This window comes from Arachis hypogaea, chromosome 16, assembly GCF_003086295.3.
Source record: "Arachis hypogaea cultivar Tifrunner chromosome 16, arahy.Tifrunner.gnm2.J5K5, whole genome shotgun sequence".
Classification (NCBI taxonomy): domain Eukaryota; kingdom Viridiplantae; phylum Streptophyta; class Magnoliopsida; order Fabales; family Fabaceae; genus Arachis; species Arachis hypogaea.
This window is the reverse complement of record NC_092051.1, coordinates 118,556,825-118,571,884: the sequence shown is the minus strand read 5'-3', so window position 1 is coordinate 118,571,884 and position 15,060 is coordinate 118,556,825. Positions and strand designations below refer to the sequence as shown.

General features: G+C 34.0%; 1 protein-coding gene and 1 non-coding gene across 2 annotated transcripts; both read left to right on the top strand.

The window, feature by feature from the left end:
- The first annotated feature begins 1,030 nt into the window (after positions 1-1,030).
- LOC112761378 (small nucleolar RNA R71) lies at positions 1,031-1,138 on the top strand. Its single transcript, XR_003181775.1, has one exon. It is a non-coding gene; the product is annotated as a small nucleolar RNA R71 (small nucleolar RNA).
- An 8,816-nt stretch (positions 1,139-9,954) lies between these two features.
- LOC112754741 (peroxidase 44) lies at positions 9,955-12,901 on the top strand. The gene is made up of 2 exons (XM_025802493.3): positions 9,955-11,414; positions 11,922-12,901. Exons 1-2 carry the CDS (start codon positions 11,214-11,216, stop codon positions 12,669-12,671), a joined length of 951 nt encoding a protein of 316 aa, XP_025658278.1. The 5' UTR covers positions 9,955-11,213; the 3' UTR covers positions 12,672-12,901.
- The last annotated feature ends 2,159 nt before the right edge of the window (positions 12,902-15,060 follow it).

The following is a 15,060-nucleotide window of genomic DNA, read 5'->3' as shown; positions in this document are numbered from 1 at the left end:
TTTCCCCAAGTCTCATTACCAAATAAATTGGCATTCAACTTCATGATTGCACCAAGGAACTTGGCAACTTGCTCTTCAGTAACATCCTCATTCTCTTCAAAAGAGGAATACTCATCAGAGCTCATGAATGGCATGAGGAGGTTTAATGGAATCTCTATGGTCTCTAGATGAGTCTCAGATTCCTTTGGTTCCTTAGAGGGAAACTCCTTATTGATCACTGGACGTCCCAGGAGGTCTTCCTCCTTGGGATTCACGTCCTCCCCTTCCTCCTTGGATTCGGCCATGATGGTTATATCAATGGCCTTGCACTCTCCTTTTGGATTTTCTTCTATATTGCTTGGGAGAGCACTAGGAGGGGTTTCAGTGATCTTCTTACTCAGCTGGCCCACTTGTGCTTCCAAATTTCTAATGGAGGACCTTGTTTCATTCATGAAACTCACGGTGGCCTTAGATAGATCAGAGACTAAATTTGCTAAGCTAGATGGATTCTGCTCAGAATTTTCTATCTGTTGCTGAGTGGATGATGAAAAAGGTTTACTATTGTTAAACCTGTTTCTTCCACCATTATTAAAGCCTTGTTGAGGCTTTAGAGATTTGGGTGATTTCTCCATGAGGGGTTATAGGTGTTTCCATAAGGTTCACCCATATAATTTACCTCTGCTATTGCAGGGTTCTCAGGATCATAAGCTTCTTCTTCAGAAGATGCCTCTTGAGTACTGTTGGATGCGGCTTGCATTCCATTCAGACTCTGAGAAATCATATTGACTTGCTGAGTCAATATTTTATTCTGAGCCAATATGGCATTCAGAGCATCAATTTCAAGAACTCCCTTCTTCTGAGGTGTTCCATTACTCACAGGATTCCTCTCAGAAGTGTACATGAACTCGTTATTAGCAACCATGTCAATGAGTTCTTGAGCTTCTGCAGGCATTTTCTTTAGGTGAATGGATCCACCTGCAGAAGTATCTAATGACATCTTAGCTAATTCAGACAGACTATCATAGAATATATCCAGGATGGTCCATTCTGAAAGCATGTCAGAAGGACACTTTTTGGTCAGTTGCTTATATCTCTCCCAAGCTTCATAAAGGGATTCACCTTCTTTCTGTCTGAAGGTTTGAACATCCACTCTAAGCTTACTCAGCTTTTGAGGAGGAAAGAACTTGGCTAAGAAAGCCGTGACTAGCTTATCCCAAGAGTTCAGGCTATTTTTGGGTTGAGAGTCCAACCACACTCTAGCTCTGTCTCTTACAGCAAACAGGAAAAGCATAAGCCTGTAGACCTCGGGGTCAACCCCCATTGGTCTTAACAGTATCACAGATCTGCAAAAATTCAGTTAAGAACTGAAAAGGATCTTCAGATGGAAGTCCATGAAACTTGCAGTTCTGCTGCATCAGAGAAACCAATTGAGGCTTAAGCTCAAAATTGTTTGCTCCAATAGTAGGGATGGAGATGCTTCTTCCATTTAAATTGGAATTAGGTGCAGTAAAGTCACCAAGCATCCTCCTTGCATTATTATTATTTTCGGCTGCCATATCCTCTTCTTGTTCGAAAATTCCTATAAGGTTGTCTCTGGATTGTTGTATTTTAGCTTCTCTTAGTTTCCTTTTCAGAATCCTTTCAGGTTCTGGATCTGCTTCAACAAGAATGTTCTTGTCCTTGCTCCTGCTCATGTGAAAAAGAAGAGGACTAAAGATACCAGGGATCCTCTTTACCACAGTATAGAGGTTCCCTTGTGTGAGTAGAAGAAAAGAAGAATAAGAATGTAGAAGAGAAGAATTCGAACTCAGAGGAGAAGAAGGGGTTCGAATTTTGGGTGAAGAGAAGTGTTAGTAGATAAATAAATAAATAGAAGGAGATGGGGGAGAGGGAATTTCGAAAATTAATTTTTGAAAAAGAGTTAATGATTTTTAAAAATTAAGATAAAATTAAAATTAAAATTAAAATTTAAACAATTAATTAATTAAAAAGATTTTTTTTTTTTTGAAAAAGAGGGAGGTATTTTCGAAAATTAGAGAGGGGTAGTTAGTTAGGTAGTTTTGAAAAAGATAAGAAACAAACAAAAAGTTAATTAGTTAGTTGAAATAAATTTTGAAAATCAATTTTTAAAAGATAAGAAGATAAGAAGTTAGAAAAGATATTTGAAAAAGATATGATATGAAAAGGTATGATTAAAAAGATATGATTTTGAAAAAGATAAGATAAAAAGATATTTTTGAAAAGATATGCTTGAAATTAGTTTTGAAAAAGATTTGATTTTTAAAATCACAATTAATGACTTGATTCACAAGAAATCACAAGATATGATCCTAGAACTTAAAGTTTGAATCTTTCTTAACAAGTAAGTAACAAACTTTAAATTTTTGAATCAAAACATTAATTGTTGATGATATTTTCGAAAATATGCTATAAAATTAAGATTTCAAAATTTTCGAAAATAATTAAGAAAAATGAAAAAGATATGATTTTTGAAAAAGATTTTGAAAAAGATGAGATTTTTTTTATTTTTGAAAATTTGATTTGACTTGTAAGAAACAACTAAATTTTAAAAAGTTTTGAAAAAGTCAACTCAAATTTTCGAAAATTTATGAGTGAAAAAGGGAAAGATTTTTTTTTATTTTTGAATTTTTAATGAAGAAAGAGAAAAACATGAAAAAGACTCAATGCATGAGAATTTTAGATCAAAACAATGAATGCATGTAAGAACACTATGAATGTCAAGATGAATACCAAGAACACTTTGAAGATCAAGATGAACATCAAGACTTATTTTTCTGAAAATTTTTAATGCAAAGAAAACATGCAAGACACCAAACTTAGAAATCTTTCATGTTTAGACTCTATAGATGCAAGAATGCATATGAAAAATAACAAAAGATACAAAACAAGGAAACATCAAGATCAAACAAGAAGACTTACCAAGAACAACTTGAAGATCATGAAGAACACTATGAATGCATGAATTTTTCGAAAAATGCATAAATTTTTAGAAAAAATGCAATTGACACCAAACTTAAAAATTGACTCAATACTCAAACAAGAAACACAAAATATTTTTTATTTTATGATTTTATGATTTTTTTGTATTTTTGTATATTTTTTTCGAAAAACATATAGGAAAAAGAAAATAAGAAATTCAAAATTTTTAATAAGAATCCCAGGAATCTTTCAATGTTGGCCTAAAGCTCCAATCCAAGGGTTGGGCATGGCTTAATAGCCAGCCAGCTTTAGGATATAAATCAGGCATGCAATAGCTGATATTCCAATTAACTTGCCTCTATGCTGAATTAGACATGGCTTTACAGCCAGCCAGGCTTCAACATGCTTCATGAAACTCTAGAATTCATTCTTAAAAATTTAGAATAATTTTCGAAAACAAAGGGAAAAAATTTTTTTTTGAAAGATTTTTGAAAAATTTTTGAAAATAAAACAAAAAGAAAATTACCTAATCTGAGCAACAAGATGGACCGTCAGTTGTCCAAACTCGAACAATCCCCGGCAACGGCGCCAAAAACTTAGTGCACGAAATTGTGATCCCTAGTAATGGCTCCAAAGACTTGGTGCTCTAATCTTAATTCATAATTTGTCACAACTTCGATACAACTAACCAGCAAGTGCACTGGGTCGTCCAAGTAATAAAACCTTACGTGAGTAAGGGTCGATCCCACGGAGATTGTTGGTATGAAGCAAGCTATGGTCATCTTGTAAATCTCAGTCAGGCGGATATTAAATGGTTATGGAGTTTTCGAATAATAATAGTAAATAAAACATAAAATAGGATAGAGATACTTATGTAATTCATTGGTGAGAATTTCAGATAAGCGTATAGAGATGCTTTCGTTCCTTTGAACCTCTGCTTTCCTGCTGTCTTCATCCAATCAGTCCTACTCCTTTCCATGGCAAGCTTTATATAGAGCATCACCGTTGTCAATGGCTACATCCCATCCTCTCTGTGAAAAAGGTCCAAATGCTCTGTCATAGCACAGCTAATCATCTGGAGGTTCTCGATCATACTGGAATAGGATTCACCCTCCTTTTGCGTCTGTCATTACGCCCAGCACTCGCGAGTTTGAAGTTCGTCACAGCCATCCCTTCCTAGATCCTACTCGGAATACCACAGACAAGGTTTAGACTTTTCGGATCTCAGGAATGGCCATCCATGGGTTCTAACTTATACCACGAAGATTCTAATATCTCGGACTCGGTCCTCTGTATTAGATATCTAAGAGATACTCATTCTAGCTTGTTTGTATGTAGAACGGAAGTGTTTGTCAGGCACGCGTTCATAAGTGAGAATGATGATGAGAGTCACATAATCATCACATTCATCATGTTCTTGGGTGCGAATGGATATCTTAGAAGCGGAATAAGTTGAATTGAATAGAAAAACAGTAGTACTTTGCGTTAAATCATGAGGAACAGCAGAGCTCCACACCTTAATCTATGGAGTGTAGAAACTCTACCGTTGTAAATACATAAGTAATGAAGATTCAGGCATGGCCGAATGGCCAGCCCCCAAACGTGATCAATAGATCAAAAGATAATCCAAAGATATAAATACAATAGTAAAAAGTCCTATTTATACTAAACTAGTTACTAGGGTTTACAGAAGTAAGTAATTGATGCATAAATCCACTTCCGGGGCCCACTTGGTGTGTGCTTGGGCTGAGCTTGAAGTTTACACGTGCAGAGGCTTCTTTTGGAGTTGAACGCCAAGTTGTAACGTGTTTTTGGCGTTCAACTCTGGTTCGTGACGTGTTTCTGGCGTTTAACTCCAGACTGCAGCGTAGAACTGGCGTTCAACGCCCTTTTACATCATCTAAACTCGGGCAAAGTATGGACTATTATATATTTCTGGAAAGCCTTGGATGTCTACTTTCCAACGCAATTGAAAGCGTGCCATTTGGAGTTCTATAGCTCTAGAAAAAATCCACTTTGAGTGCAGGGAGGTCAGAATCTAATAGCATCAGCAGTCCTTCTTCAACCTCTGAATCTGATTTTTGCTCAAGTCCCTCAATTTCAGCCAGAAAATACCTGAAATCACAGAAAAATACACAAACTTATAGTAAAGTCCAAAAATGTGAATTTAACATAAAAACTAATAAAAACATCCCTAAAAGTAACTAGATCCTACTAAAAACATACTAAAAATAATGCCAAAAAGCGTATAAATTATCTGCTCATCAGAGGCTAAGAGATACACACTCAAGCTAATGCAGATAGAACGGAGGTGGTTGTCAGGCACACGTTCATCGGTGAGAATGATGATGAGTGTCACGGATCATCACATTCATCAGGGTGAAGTGCGAGTGAATATCTTAGAATAGAAACAAGCGTGATTGAATGAAAAATAGTAGTAATTGCATTAATTCATCGAAACACAGCAGAGCTCCTCACCCCCAATCATGGGGTTTAAAGACTCATGCCGTCAGAAATATAATGTGAAACGTGTAAAATGTTATGAGGTACATAGTAAGTCTCTAAAAGTTGTTTTTATACTAAACTAGTAGCTAGGGTTACAGAAAATAAGTAACTAAGTGCAGATAGTGCAGAAATCCACTTTCGGGACCCACTTGGTGTGTGCTTGGGTTGAGCACTAATCTTTACACGTGTAGAGGCTTCTCTTGGAGTTAAACGCCAGGTTGCAGCCTGTTTCTGACGTTTAACTCTGGTTTGTAACCTGTTTCTGGCGTTTAACTTCATAATAGGGCAAGAAGTTGGCGTTGAACGCCAGTTTGCGTCATCAAAAATCGGGCAAAGTATAGACTATTATATATTTCTGGAAAGCCCTGGATGTCTACTTTCCAACGCAATTGAGAGCGTGCTAATTAGATTTCTATAGCTCCAGAAAATCCATTTCGAGTGCAAGAAGGTCAGAATCCAACAGCATCTGCAGTCCTTTTTCAGCTTCTGATTTTTGCTCAGGTCCCTCAATTTCAGCCAGAAAATACTTGAAATCACAGAAAAATACACAAACTCATAGTAAAGTCTAGAAATATAAATTTTGCATAAAAACTAATAAAAACATAGTAAAAACTAATTAAATCATACTAAAAACTACCTAAAAATAATGCCGAAAAGCGTATAAATTATCCACTCATCAGATACCTATCAAGACAGTTCTCAAGTATGCATAAAAATACTTATCTTCTACATTTTCCTTTAATGTCGAGTGTTTCTTGTTTTAGAGGATCTTGGTTGTCTGAAACTTGAATTTAAGTAAAAGGCGAAAATGTGTAAAGATTTTTTTCTTCTTTTTATTTTATTCCTGAAATACTTAAAATCTTAGTTCATAATCATTAACAATTGCTCCATTATAGATTGATTTTGCCTAAATAATTACCCATGGATACCAGTAGAAAGAATATGTATTTCAATCTTAGAATCACTATTTATAGATAATTGAGTGTCTTAATAATTTATGTATCACGCTTCCCATTTTGTTATCTGTTTAATCGGTTTTTTAATTGTAGTCGAGTATGCTTATGTATATAAAAATAATCTAAGTTATATATCTTGGGTTTAATTTTTACAGTGAGTATATAATATTTTGTGCATTTAAATTAATGATAATACTTTTCTAATATTGTTAACAAAGATCTTTTGTAATATTTATTAGAGTATTACTATAGAAGATCTATTATAACATTTTTTGAAGTGTTCTTAGAAAGACTTATTGTGAGATTTTCTAAGTGTTATAAAAAATATCTATAGTAACATTTTTTTAAGTGTTATACAAAATATGTATGGTAACATTTTTTTAAATGTTATAAAAAATATCTATGGTAACATTTTTTAAGTGTTACAAAAATTATCTATGATAATATTTTTTTAAGTGTTACAAAAAATATTTATTATAACATTTCTCTAAGTGTTACCATGAATGGTCTATTGTAACATTTTTCATAATATTACTATAGAATATCTTTTGTAATATTTTTACTAAATATTATTAAATCTTTAAAAGAATATTGGTAAAACTCTTTGGTAATATAGAGTATATTTAACATTTGTAAAAATGTTACTAATATACATAGGTAACATTTTAATATGATTTGGTAACATTTTTTTAAGTGTTAGTAAAAGTCAAGTATGTAGTAGTGGTCAGGCCTTGTGTGCAAGTTACAAAAATTACTATATGGCTTGAAGCAAGCCAGCAGACAGTAGAATATCAAACTGTCACAGACCTTGTGTGAGGTAGGATATGGTTAATGTGTGGATGATTACTTTCTTTTTTATCAAGAGAAGACAATAGGAATTCATTGCGATTCTAGTTTATGTTGATGATCTTGTATTTACAGGTAATGATTTAGATGAAATCAATTCCATCAAATCAATCTTACATGAAAAGTTTAAAATAAAAGATCTCGGGAATCTCAAATACTTTTTAGGGATGGAGATTGCAAGGTCAAAGGATGGAGTTCACATTTACCAAAGAAAGTATGCCATGGATTTGCTCAAGGATTTTGGTTATATCTTGACTACAAACCAGTTTCTACACTCAGTGATTACACTCAGAAGTTAACTAAGGAATTTGGCACTGCACTCCCTGATGGTATTGTGTATAGGCAGCTCATTGGTCGCCCGTTTTACCTTACCAACACAAGACCTGATCTCTCCTATGCAATAGGTTAACTGAATTAGTTCTTAGATTGTGCTACCTTTGTCCACTTGCAGGCTGCGTTTAGAGTTCTTAAATACTGACGTCGGGTTTTCTACCAGTAAAGAAATTCATAGAAACGGTTGCGTTGTAGATATAGTTTTTAAACCGGCAAAAATCCCTTCATACAAACGTGTTGGGTGTCACAAGTAACAAACCCCTTAAAAATTGTTAACCGAGTATTCAAACATCGGGTCGTCTTCTCAAGGAACTGTGAGGAAGTATGTTCTTATTATTGGCTATAAAGGTTGTGATCGGGGTTTAGAAGGTGAGAAGCAAGTAATTTAAATGACGAGTGAATTAAATGGCAAGTAAAAATAAATAATAACTGCAAAACAACTTTTGGCAAGATAAGGGAAATTAGAAGTCCAACTTAGTTATCCTTCTCAACAATAATGAGAGTTGTATCTTAATTCCACTTGGTCAACCTTTACCGGAGCAAAGAAAAGTCAAGGGACTAATTAAATTGATCTTTGAATCCTAATTATTTCCTAAGAAAAGGTTGGGATTATTTAAGTTCAACTCAATTAGCAAGGTAACGATTATCAATTATGTTGAGTTTAATGACTGTTGAGTTACTGAATTCTTAACCAAAACCAAAAGGGAAAAAAGTAAATTGCTGAAATAATAAAAGTGTCCTTAGATGGGAAGCAATGGCAACTTAAATCAAAGAGAATAATCATAAACTGAAAATACCTCAAATTATCATTAATTCAATTAGAAATATGTAACATGGAATAATTCGTAAATTATAATAATCAATTCAAATGTTGGAATAAATAAATAAAAGTAAAACTAAAAGAACATTAAACCTGGATCCAGAGTTATTCTTAAAACAAGAAGAAATCCTAAATCCTAAAAGAGAGAGAGAGAAGATCTCCCTCTCAACTAAATCTAAATCATTGAAAGGTGAAAATATGCGAGCTCTCTTTGAATGGAAGCATTTCCACACTTTATAACCTCTGGTCTATGCTGTCTGTACTTGGATCTGGGCCAAAAAGGGCTTCAGAATTCGCTGGGGGCGTATTCTGTAATTTCTGGTGCGTGGCCTCTGGCACGCGTCCGCGTGGGTCACGCGGTCGCGTCATTCGGAGCTCTACCTTGCCACGCGGTCGCGTCAGTCATGCGACCGCGTCATGTGTATTCTGCTTGAGGCGCGCGGTCGCGTCAGTCATGTGGCCGCGTCGCTGCTGATTCGTGCTTGGCACGCGATCGCGTCATCCATGCGATCGCGTGGACACCAGTTTCTTTAAAGCTCCGTTTTGCTTCCTCCTTCCATTCTAGTATGTTTCCTTTTTCATCCTTTAAGTCATTCTGCCTTTAGAAAATCTGAAACTACTCAACACACTAATCACGGCATCGAATGGAAATAAAGGTAATTAGAATAATTAATTTTTAAAGCTTAGAAAACATGTTTTTCATTATATGACATAATAAGGAAGGGAAAGTAAAACTATGCAATTAATGTGAATAAGTAGGTGAAGAGTTGAATAAATCACTCTAATTAAGCACAAAAGAACTCATGAAATATGGGTTTATCAAATACCTAAAGGACAATTCCACTACTGATCTATTCTTCCCCTCTTATTCATCTATGCATATCTCTGACTTTGCAAATACTGACTGGACGACGTGTGTAGACACAAGAAGATCTATCTCTGGCTACTACTTCATGCTTGGTACTTCGTTGATAAGTTGAAAAAGCAAGAAATAAACCACTGTTATAAGATCTTTTACTGAAGTAGAATATAGAGCTCTCTTGTTGGTGCAACATGTAAAGCTCGTTGGTTGTCCTTTTTTATATTTTTTATTGGTTTTTCACTCTAGAAACCAATCACAATCTTCTGTGACAACCAATCAGCAATTCATATTTCTACGAATTTCATCTTTTATGAAAGAACAAAACATATCGAAATTGATTGTTATATTGTAAAAAAAAAAAAAAATTGCTTTCAAGTCTGATTCATTTCATGCCAATGGCCTCAAAAGAGCATGTTGCAGATTTTCTCATCAAGGCATTGTCTCCTGGGCCCTTCTCCCCCAACATCAAGCTTGGATTGCTGAACTTTTACCATCTAAGCTTAAGCGAGGGTGTAACTTAGCTTATATTTCAATACAGCAGTAGCACTGTTATTTATAAGCTTTTAGAACTTTCAACTTTGTTTTGTTATGACTAGTTAGGATAAGTTAGTTAGAGTTAGTAATAGTCTGATAGAAGTTGTTAATTAAGTGTGTGGCTGAGATTGCTTGTGGAACACATACATAAGCTCCAAGATCCAGCTTCATGAGAATTCAGTTCATTTTCAATTTGTGAAATGAGAAGTTCATCCCTCTTCTCTCAATCTTCATTCTTTACTTCAATTTGCTTGATTCAGATTTGCTCAGATCATGTTTTTTCATATCATGAAACATGAATTTTCAAATGTTTGACGTATTTTAAATCTCTTCCCTTTTTCTCTTGCCACAAATTTGATTATTCACTTTTTTCCCTTTTTTTTTTATGTTTCGATGATTTTGGTTTCGGCATAGGAATTGGTGGTCGAAGAATGACAATTGATAGTGGTATGGTGCTGTGGTTGTAGAGAAGGAAAAAAAGGGGTGAAAAAGTAAATTTTGAATGAGCGCAAGAATAAAATATATTTAAAAAAAAATTGCTTATTTCTGACTCCGTGATTCCTAATGAACTGATCGATTTATTTTATCCAATAATAGCATGCCATTGTTCTTCTCCAATAGAAAATTTTGAAAAAAAAATCTGCCAGAATATTCTTGCCTTATAAAATCAGATCATTTAGAGAAAGAGCAAAAAAAGTCAAATCCAAAAAGCTGTATGGTGTGGTTAGGTAGATTTTTATATTGCGATATGGCATTGACATAAATTTTATATACATAGGTCATTAGCAATTGCATAATCCCCACGGATATCTACAAACCAAATTTATCTAAAAATCGAAATAAAAAATTCCATTTCTTTTATCATATACAGAATTTCTTAAATTTCATATAAAGATAAAAAAAAGTTTTTAAAAAAGCTTATCTATACGTAAAACCGCGTCAAGATTCGTGTCTCCCATCCTATCCCATATATACCATATTCTTCATATAAGCTAGTTGGCAATATGCAACATTCTAGTTTTGTTGTCATATACAGAAAAAAACATGTTTTTCCCTACGTAACTATATATATATATATATATATAGCCATTTGATGCATACAAACAAGAATAAAAACACGGAGTCGTAAATATTAATCTTTCGGTGGCAAGTCATCGATCGCACCAAGATTCATCCTCAAATCCATATATGCTCCGTTCCCTATATAATTATAAATTAAAAGTAAAATTAATAAAATAAGAAGTTGGTCACTATTAGCCCAAGTTTGACTAGGAAAATTTGCAATTGTTCTCTCAATCATCGCACACACACCACACTCTCTAATCACATCATATCCTTCATTCCCTACCTATATATATAGATAAGCTTCGAGTTCTCTTAGCCAACACAATAAATAAAACACATTCGCATAAGGCATAACACACTCTTTTGCTCAAAAATGGTGAAGTTCACAATTTTTGTAGTATTGTTATTAATTCTTCCCTTGGCATCAATGGCTGACCTAACGGTTGGTTTCTATGGGACTAGCTGCCCAAAAGCAGAAGCCATTGTTCGCCAAGCTGTTCAAAAGCGCTTCAATGGTGATAAGTCCATCACCGGTGGCTTGCTTCGCATGCACTTTCATGATTGCTTTGTCCATGTAAGACACTACTAATAAACACAATATTACCCACTACTACTCATTTTATCATAGGGAACACACACACAAATGTTTTGTTTCATAAAGTAGCTACTGCTTTTTTACTATTCTTCATTCCTTCCGATTTATAGTAACTTTGTTTTGATATATCATAATATAAATTGTATTTAAAATATTGATTCTAAATAAAAAAATTAAAACAACATTATATTTAGTATAAACAAGAGTAATAATTATTTCTTTAATAAATGATTATTCATAACATAATTAAGTTATATATTTTATAAGTAACATGTTATCTTCAATTTTTTTTATTATTATTTACATAAAAATATTTTTATATAAAGGTGATAATTTAAAATTATTAAATTACTTAATATATTTGACTATATAAACATAAATTATTTAACATAATATGTATTCACATTTTAGTTAGCACGTAACATCTTTACGTGTGATGTATGTTTGGTCAGCATTCCCATTGATGAATTGGTTTTCACTTTTCAGGGTTGTGATGCATCCATACTAATAGACTCCAAAAAGGGAAACCAATCGGAGAAAGACGCCGGAGCAAATGGAACCGTTAGGGGTTTCGAGATCATCGACGAGGCGAAAAAGGCCCTAGAGAAAGCATGCCCTTCAACAGTCTCATGTGCAGACATAATAACACTCGCCACAAGAGACGCTGTAGATTTGGCCGGAGGGCCAAAGTACAGCGTCCCCACAGGACGCCGTGATGGATTAGTCTCGAATCCATCCGACGTAAACCTGCCCGGGCCGGGTTCAACGGTATCCCAAGCCCTACAAATCTTCACATCAAAAGGCATGTCTCTGAATGAAATGGTTACCCTTTTGGGAGCACACACCGTTGGTTTCGCTCATTGTAGCTTCTTCAGAAATAGGCTAGGAGGTGCAGACACAACAATGGACCCTACTTTGGATTCGAACCTTGTGAAGCTTTGTGGGACGCAATCTAAGCCTTCCAAGAAGGATCTAAGGACGTTCTTGGATCAAAATACTTCTATCGTTTTTGACAATCAGTTCTATAAACAAATTCTTAACAAGCAAGGTGTTCTTTTCATTGACCAACAGTTGGCTTTGGATTCTTCGTCTAAAGGATTGGTTTCGAGTTTCGCCGCCAATCCGGTGAGCTTTCAACAGAGTTTTGTGAATGCCATTGTAAAGATGGGAAGCATTGGTGTTAAGGTCGGTAACGACGGAGAGATTAGAAGAAATTGCAGGGTTTTCAATAGATGATTAATTAGTGTTTGAACTAATTGATTAATATTGGTTTGATCATTATTTCTTTTAATTTGGTTGCTTTAGGGAAAATAATAATAAGTGTAATGGTAATTGTATTTGGATTTTTATTTTTATTTTTGCCTTTTGAATTGATGTGCTGGACAACTGAAAGTTGTTGTCTTGTAATTTGTTTTGAGAACAATTGTAATGTATTTTATTTAATCATCTTTTTCTTTTTCTCTCAACTTTGTTATTGTTTAATTTACTTTTTAGGAATTATAAACTGATTCAAAATTAAAACTACAATTTTCGTGAATATATTATCAGTTAAATAAAAATGGTATACACGGTTTGAAGCATAAAAATTTTCGCTTAATTTGTCAAATCCTTTGATATTTTTACTAGTGGACAAAAGTACCAAAACTCAAGGCAAAAAGCCAAATCCTATGTACTTTAATTCAATAAATTAAGTCACAGAGAATAGAAAATAACGATTGATTAATTATTTTAACTTCATTTTCAGATGTGTGTGCACACAGGTTTAACTTTCTCTGATTTATAGGTACCTCGTGAAATTTGGTTGGAGCTTAAGCTCAAGGTAATTAATTAACTTTGAAAAACTGGAAAAATTAGTCTAATCAAACCCTATAACTTGAAACTTTCGTTGGAATAATATTTTCTTTAAAAATGAATATCCATCTTGACTTTCATGCCTCAGAATGAAAAATTCTAGTTTACTATATAAATAAATTGGTTGTATCTATATTTAAGAGAACAATCACTCTAAGTATATATTAAAATCAACTACTAAAATTATTTATTAGTATAAAATATATGTTGAATACAAAATATACATTGAAAATAAGTTAAACAACAAATATATTTATATATAAATACATACACTGCAAAAAATACGCTAAATACTGTCGAATTTATCGTCAGATTTAGCGGCAGACGTTACCAACAGATTTAGTGACGAATTTTTCGACGATTACGACTGAAAATTCGTCTCTCGAATAAGTTATCGTCGGATTTCAAATTCTTCCGCTAAGTCCGACGGTAAATAGAGGCACGAAAAGTAATCTTATTAATGCTGAATTTACTGTTGAATTTTCTGTCGAAAAATTCCGACGATAACAGGATTTAGTGAAACACGTTGTTTAGACAATGACGAACACTTTACTGTCGAATTTTTTTGCCGATAAATTCAACAGTAAATTTGAGATAATATTCAGATGTAAAACTATTTCCCTCACTTCTACAAAAACTCTCCCTCTCTCTTCTCTTCTTCTCTCTCGTCTCTCTTTCATCTCTCTCCCTCTGTTCCATTAAAGAAGGTTGTGCCACCACCACTTGGAGCTGTCGTCACTGTCAATAAGTCACATTATCGTCGCAGATCAGCACGTCATTGTCACTGTTGCTGGAGTTTCCGTGGAAAGCCTCTGCCGTGCCACCGCTGTTGGTGTTCCTTGTCGTCGATCGGAGGTTGTCACCTTGTCGTTATGACAACGATTGAGGCCCACCGCGCCAAGGTAACGTTGTTGCCCATTTCTCCTTTTGGTTACTTGTTATATTACTAAATTCTAACTCTACCACTGTAGGTTTTACTGTTGTCTCCTGTCATTCTCACACTTTCACTATTCTGCAACCACCATCAGAGATAATTTTCCTATAGTTTTTGTATTTTTTTTTTACATTTTTGTTTGTTTAGGATTTTGTTAGATATTTTATTAAATTATTGATTAAATTTTTTAGTGAAGTGTGTGATTAGGATTTATTATATTAATTTTCTAAGTTTATTATTATTTGAGTTAATTAATGTTGATTGTTGTTAATTCTCTGAGTTAATTTTAACTTGTTAATTTTCTAAGTTAATTATTGGCTTATTGTTGATTGCTGTTAATTTTTTGAGTTTATTGTTATTTGAGTTAATTATTTTCTGAATTAATTTTTCTGAGTTGATTGTTGTTAATTTTACTAAGTTTGTTGTAATTTACTCATTTAAATATATGAACTTTGATTTGTTTGTTTAATTATAATTTTTGTATTGATTATGTTTATAGTTTGTGTATTGATTATGTTTATAGTTTGTAATTGAAAGTGTACAGCCTGCTATTCCAAAAAATCTGCCTGTAAATAGTAGGTTTATGATGCAAAACCTCCAAGGATTAGGCATGTCACGCCCTAACCAAGCACTAGCTCCTGGAGCCATTCAAATTCAAGGGAGTGCCACGTGAAGAAAGAAGTGTGCCACACACTAACCAAGAGAAGTCCCTGAAAGCACTTCAAGAAGAAGGGCGTGCCATGCCAAGAGTTGGGTGTGCTACGCCCTGACCAATCAAGAGAGGGCGTGTGGTACACGAAATTGTGATCCTTAACAACGGCGCCAAAAATTTGGTGCTCG

What these genes read in the sequence shown, in the direction of transcription:
- LOC112754741 (XM_025802493.3), top strand. Translation starts at nt 11,214, where the DNA reads ATGGTGAAGTTCACAATTTTTGTAGTATTGTTATTAATTCTTCCCTTG. An exon ending in TTCATGATTGCTTTGTCCAT is followed by an intron (nt 11,415 to 11,921) that starts GTAAGACACTAC and finishes TTCACTTTTCAG; the next exon opens with GGTTGTGATGCATCCATACT.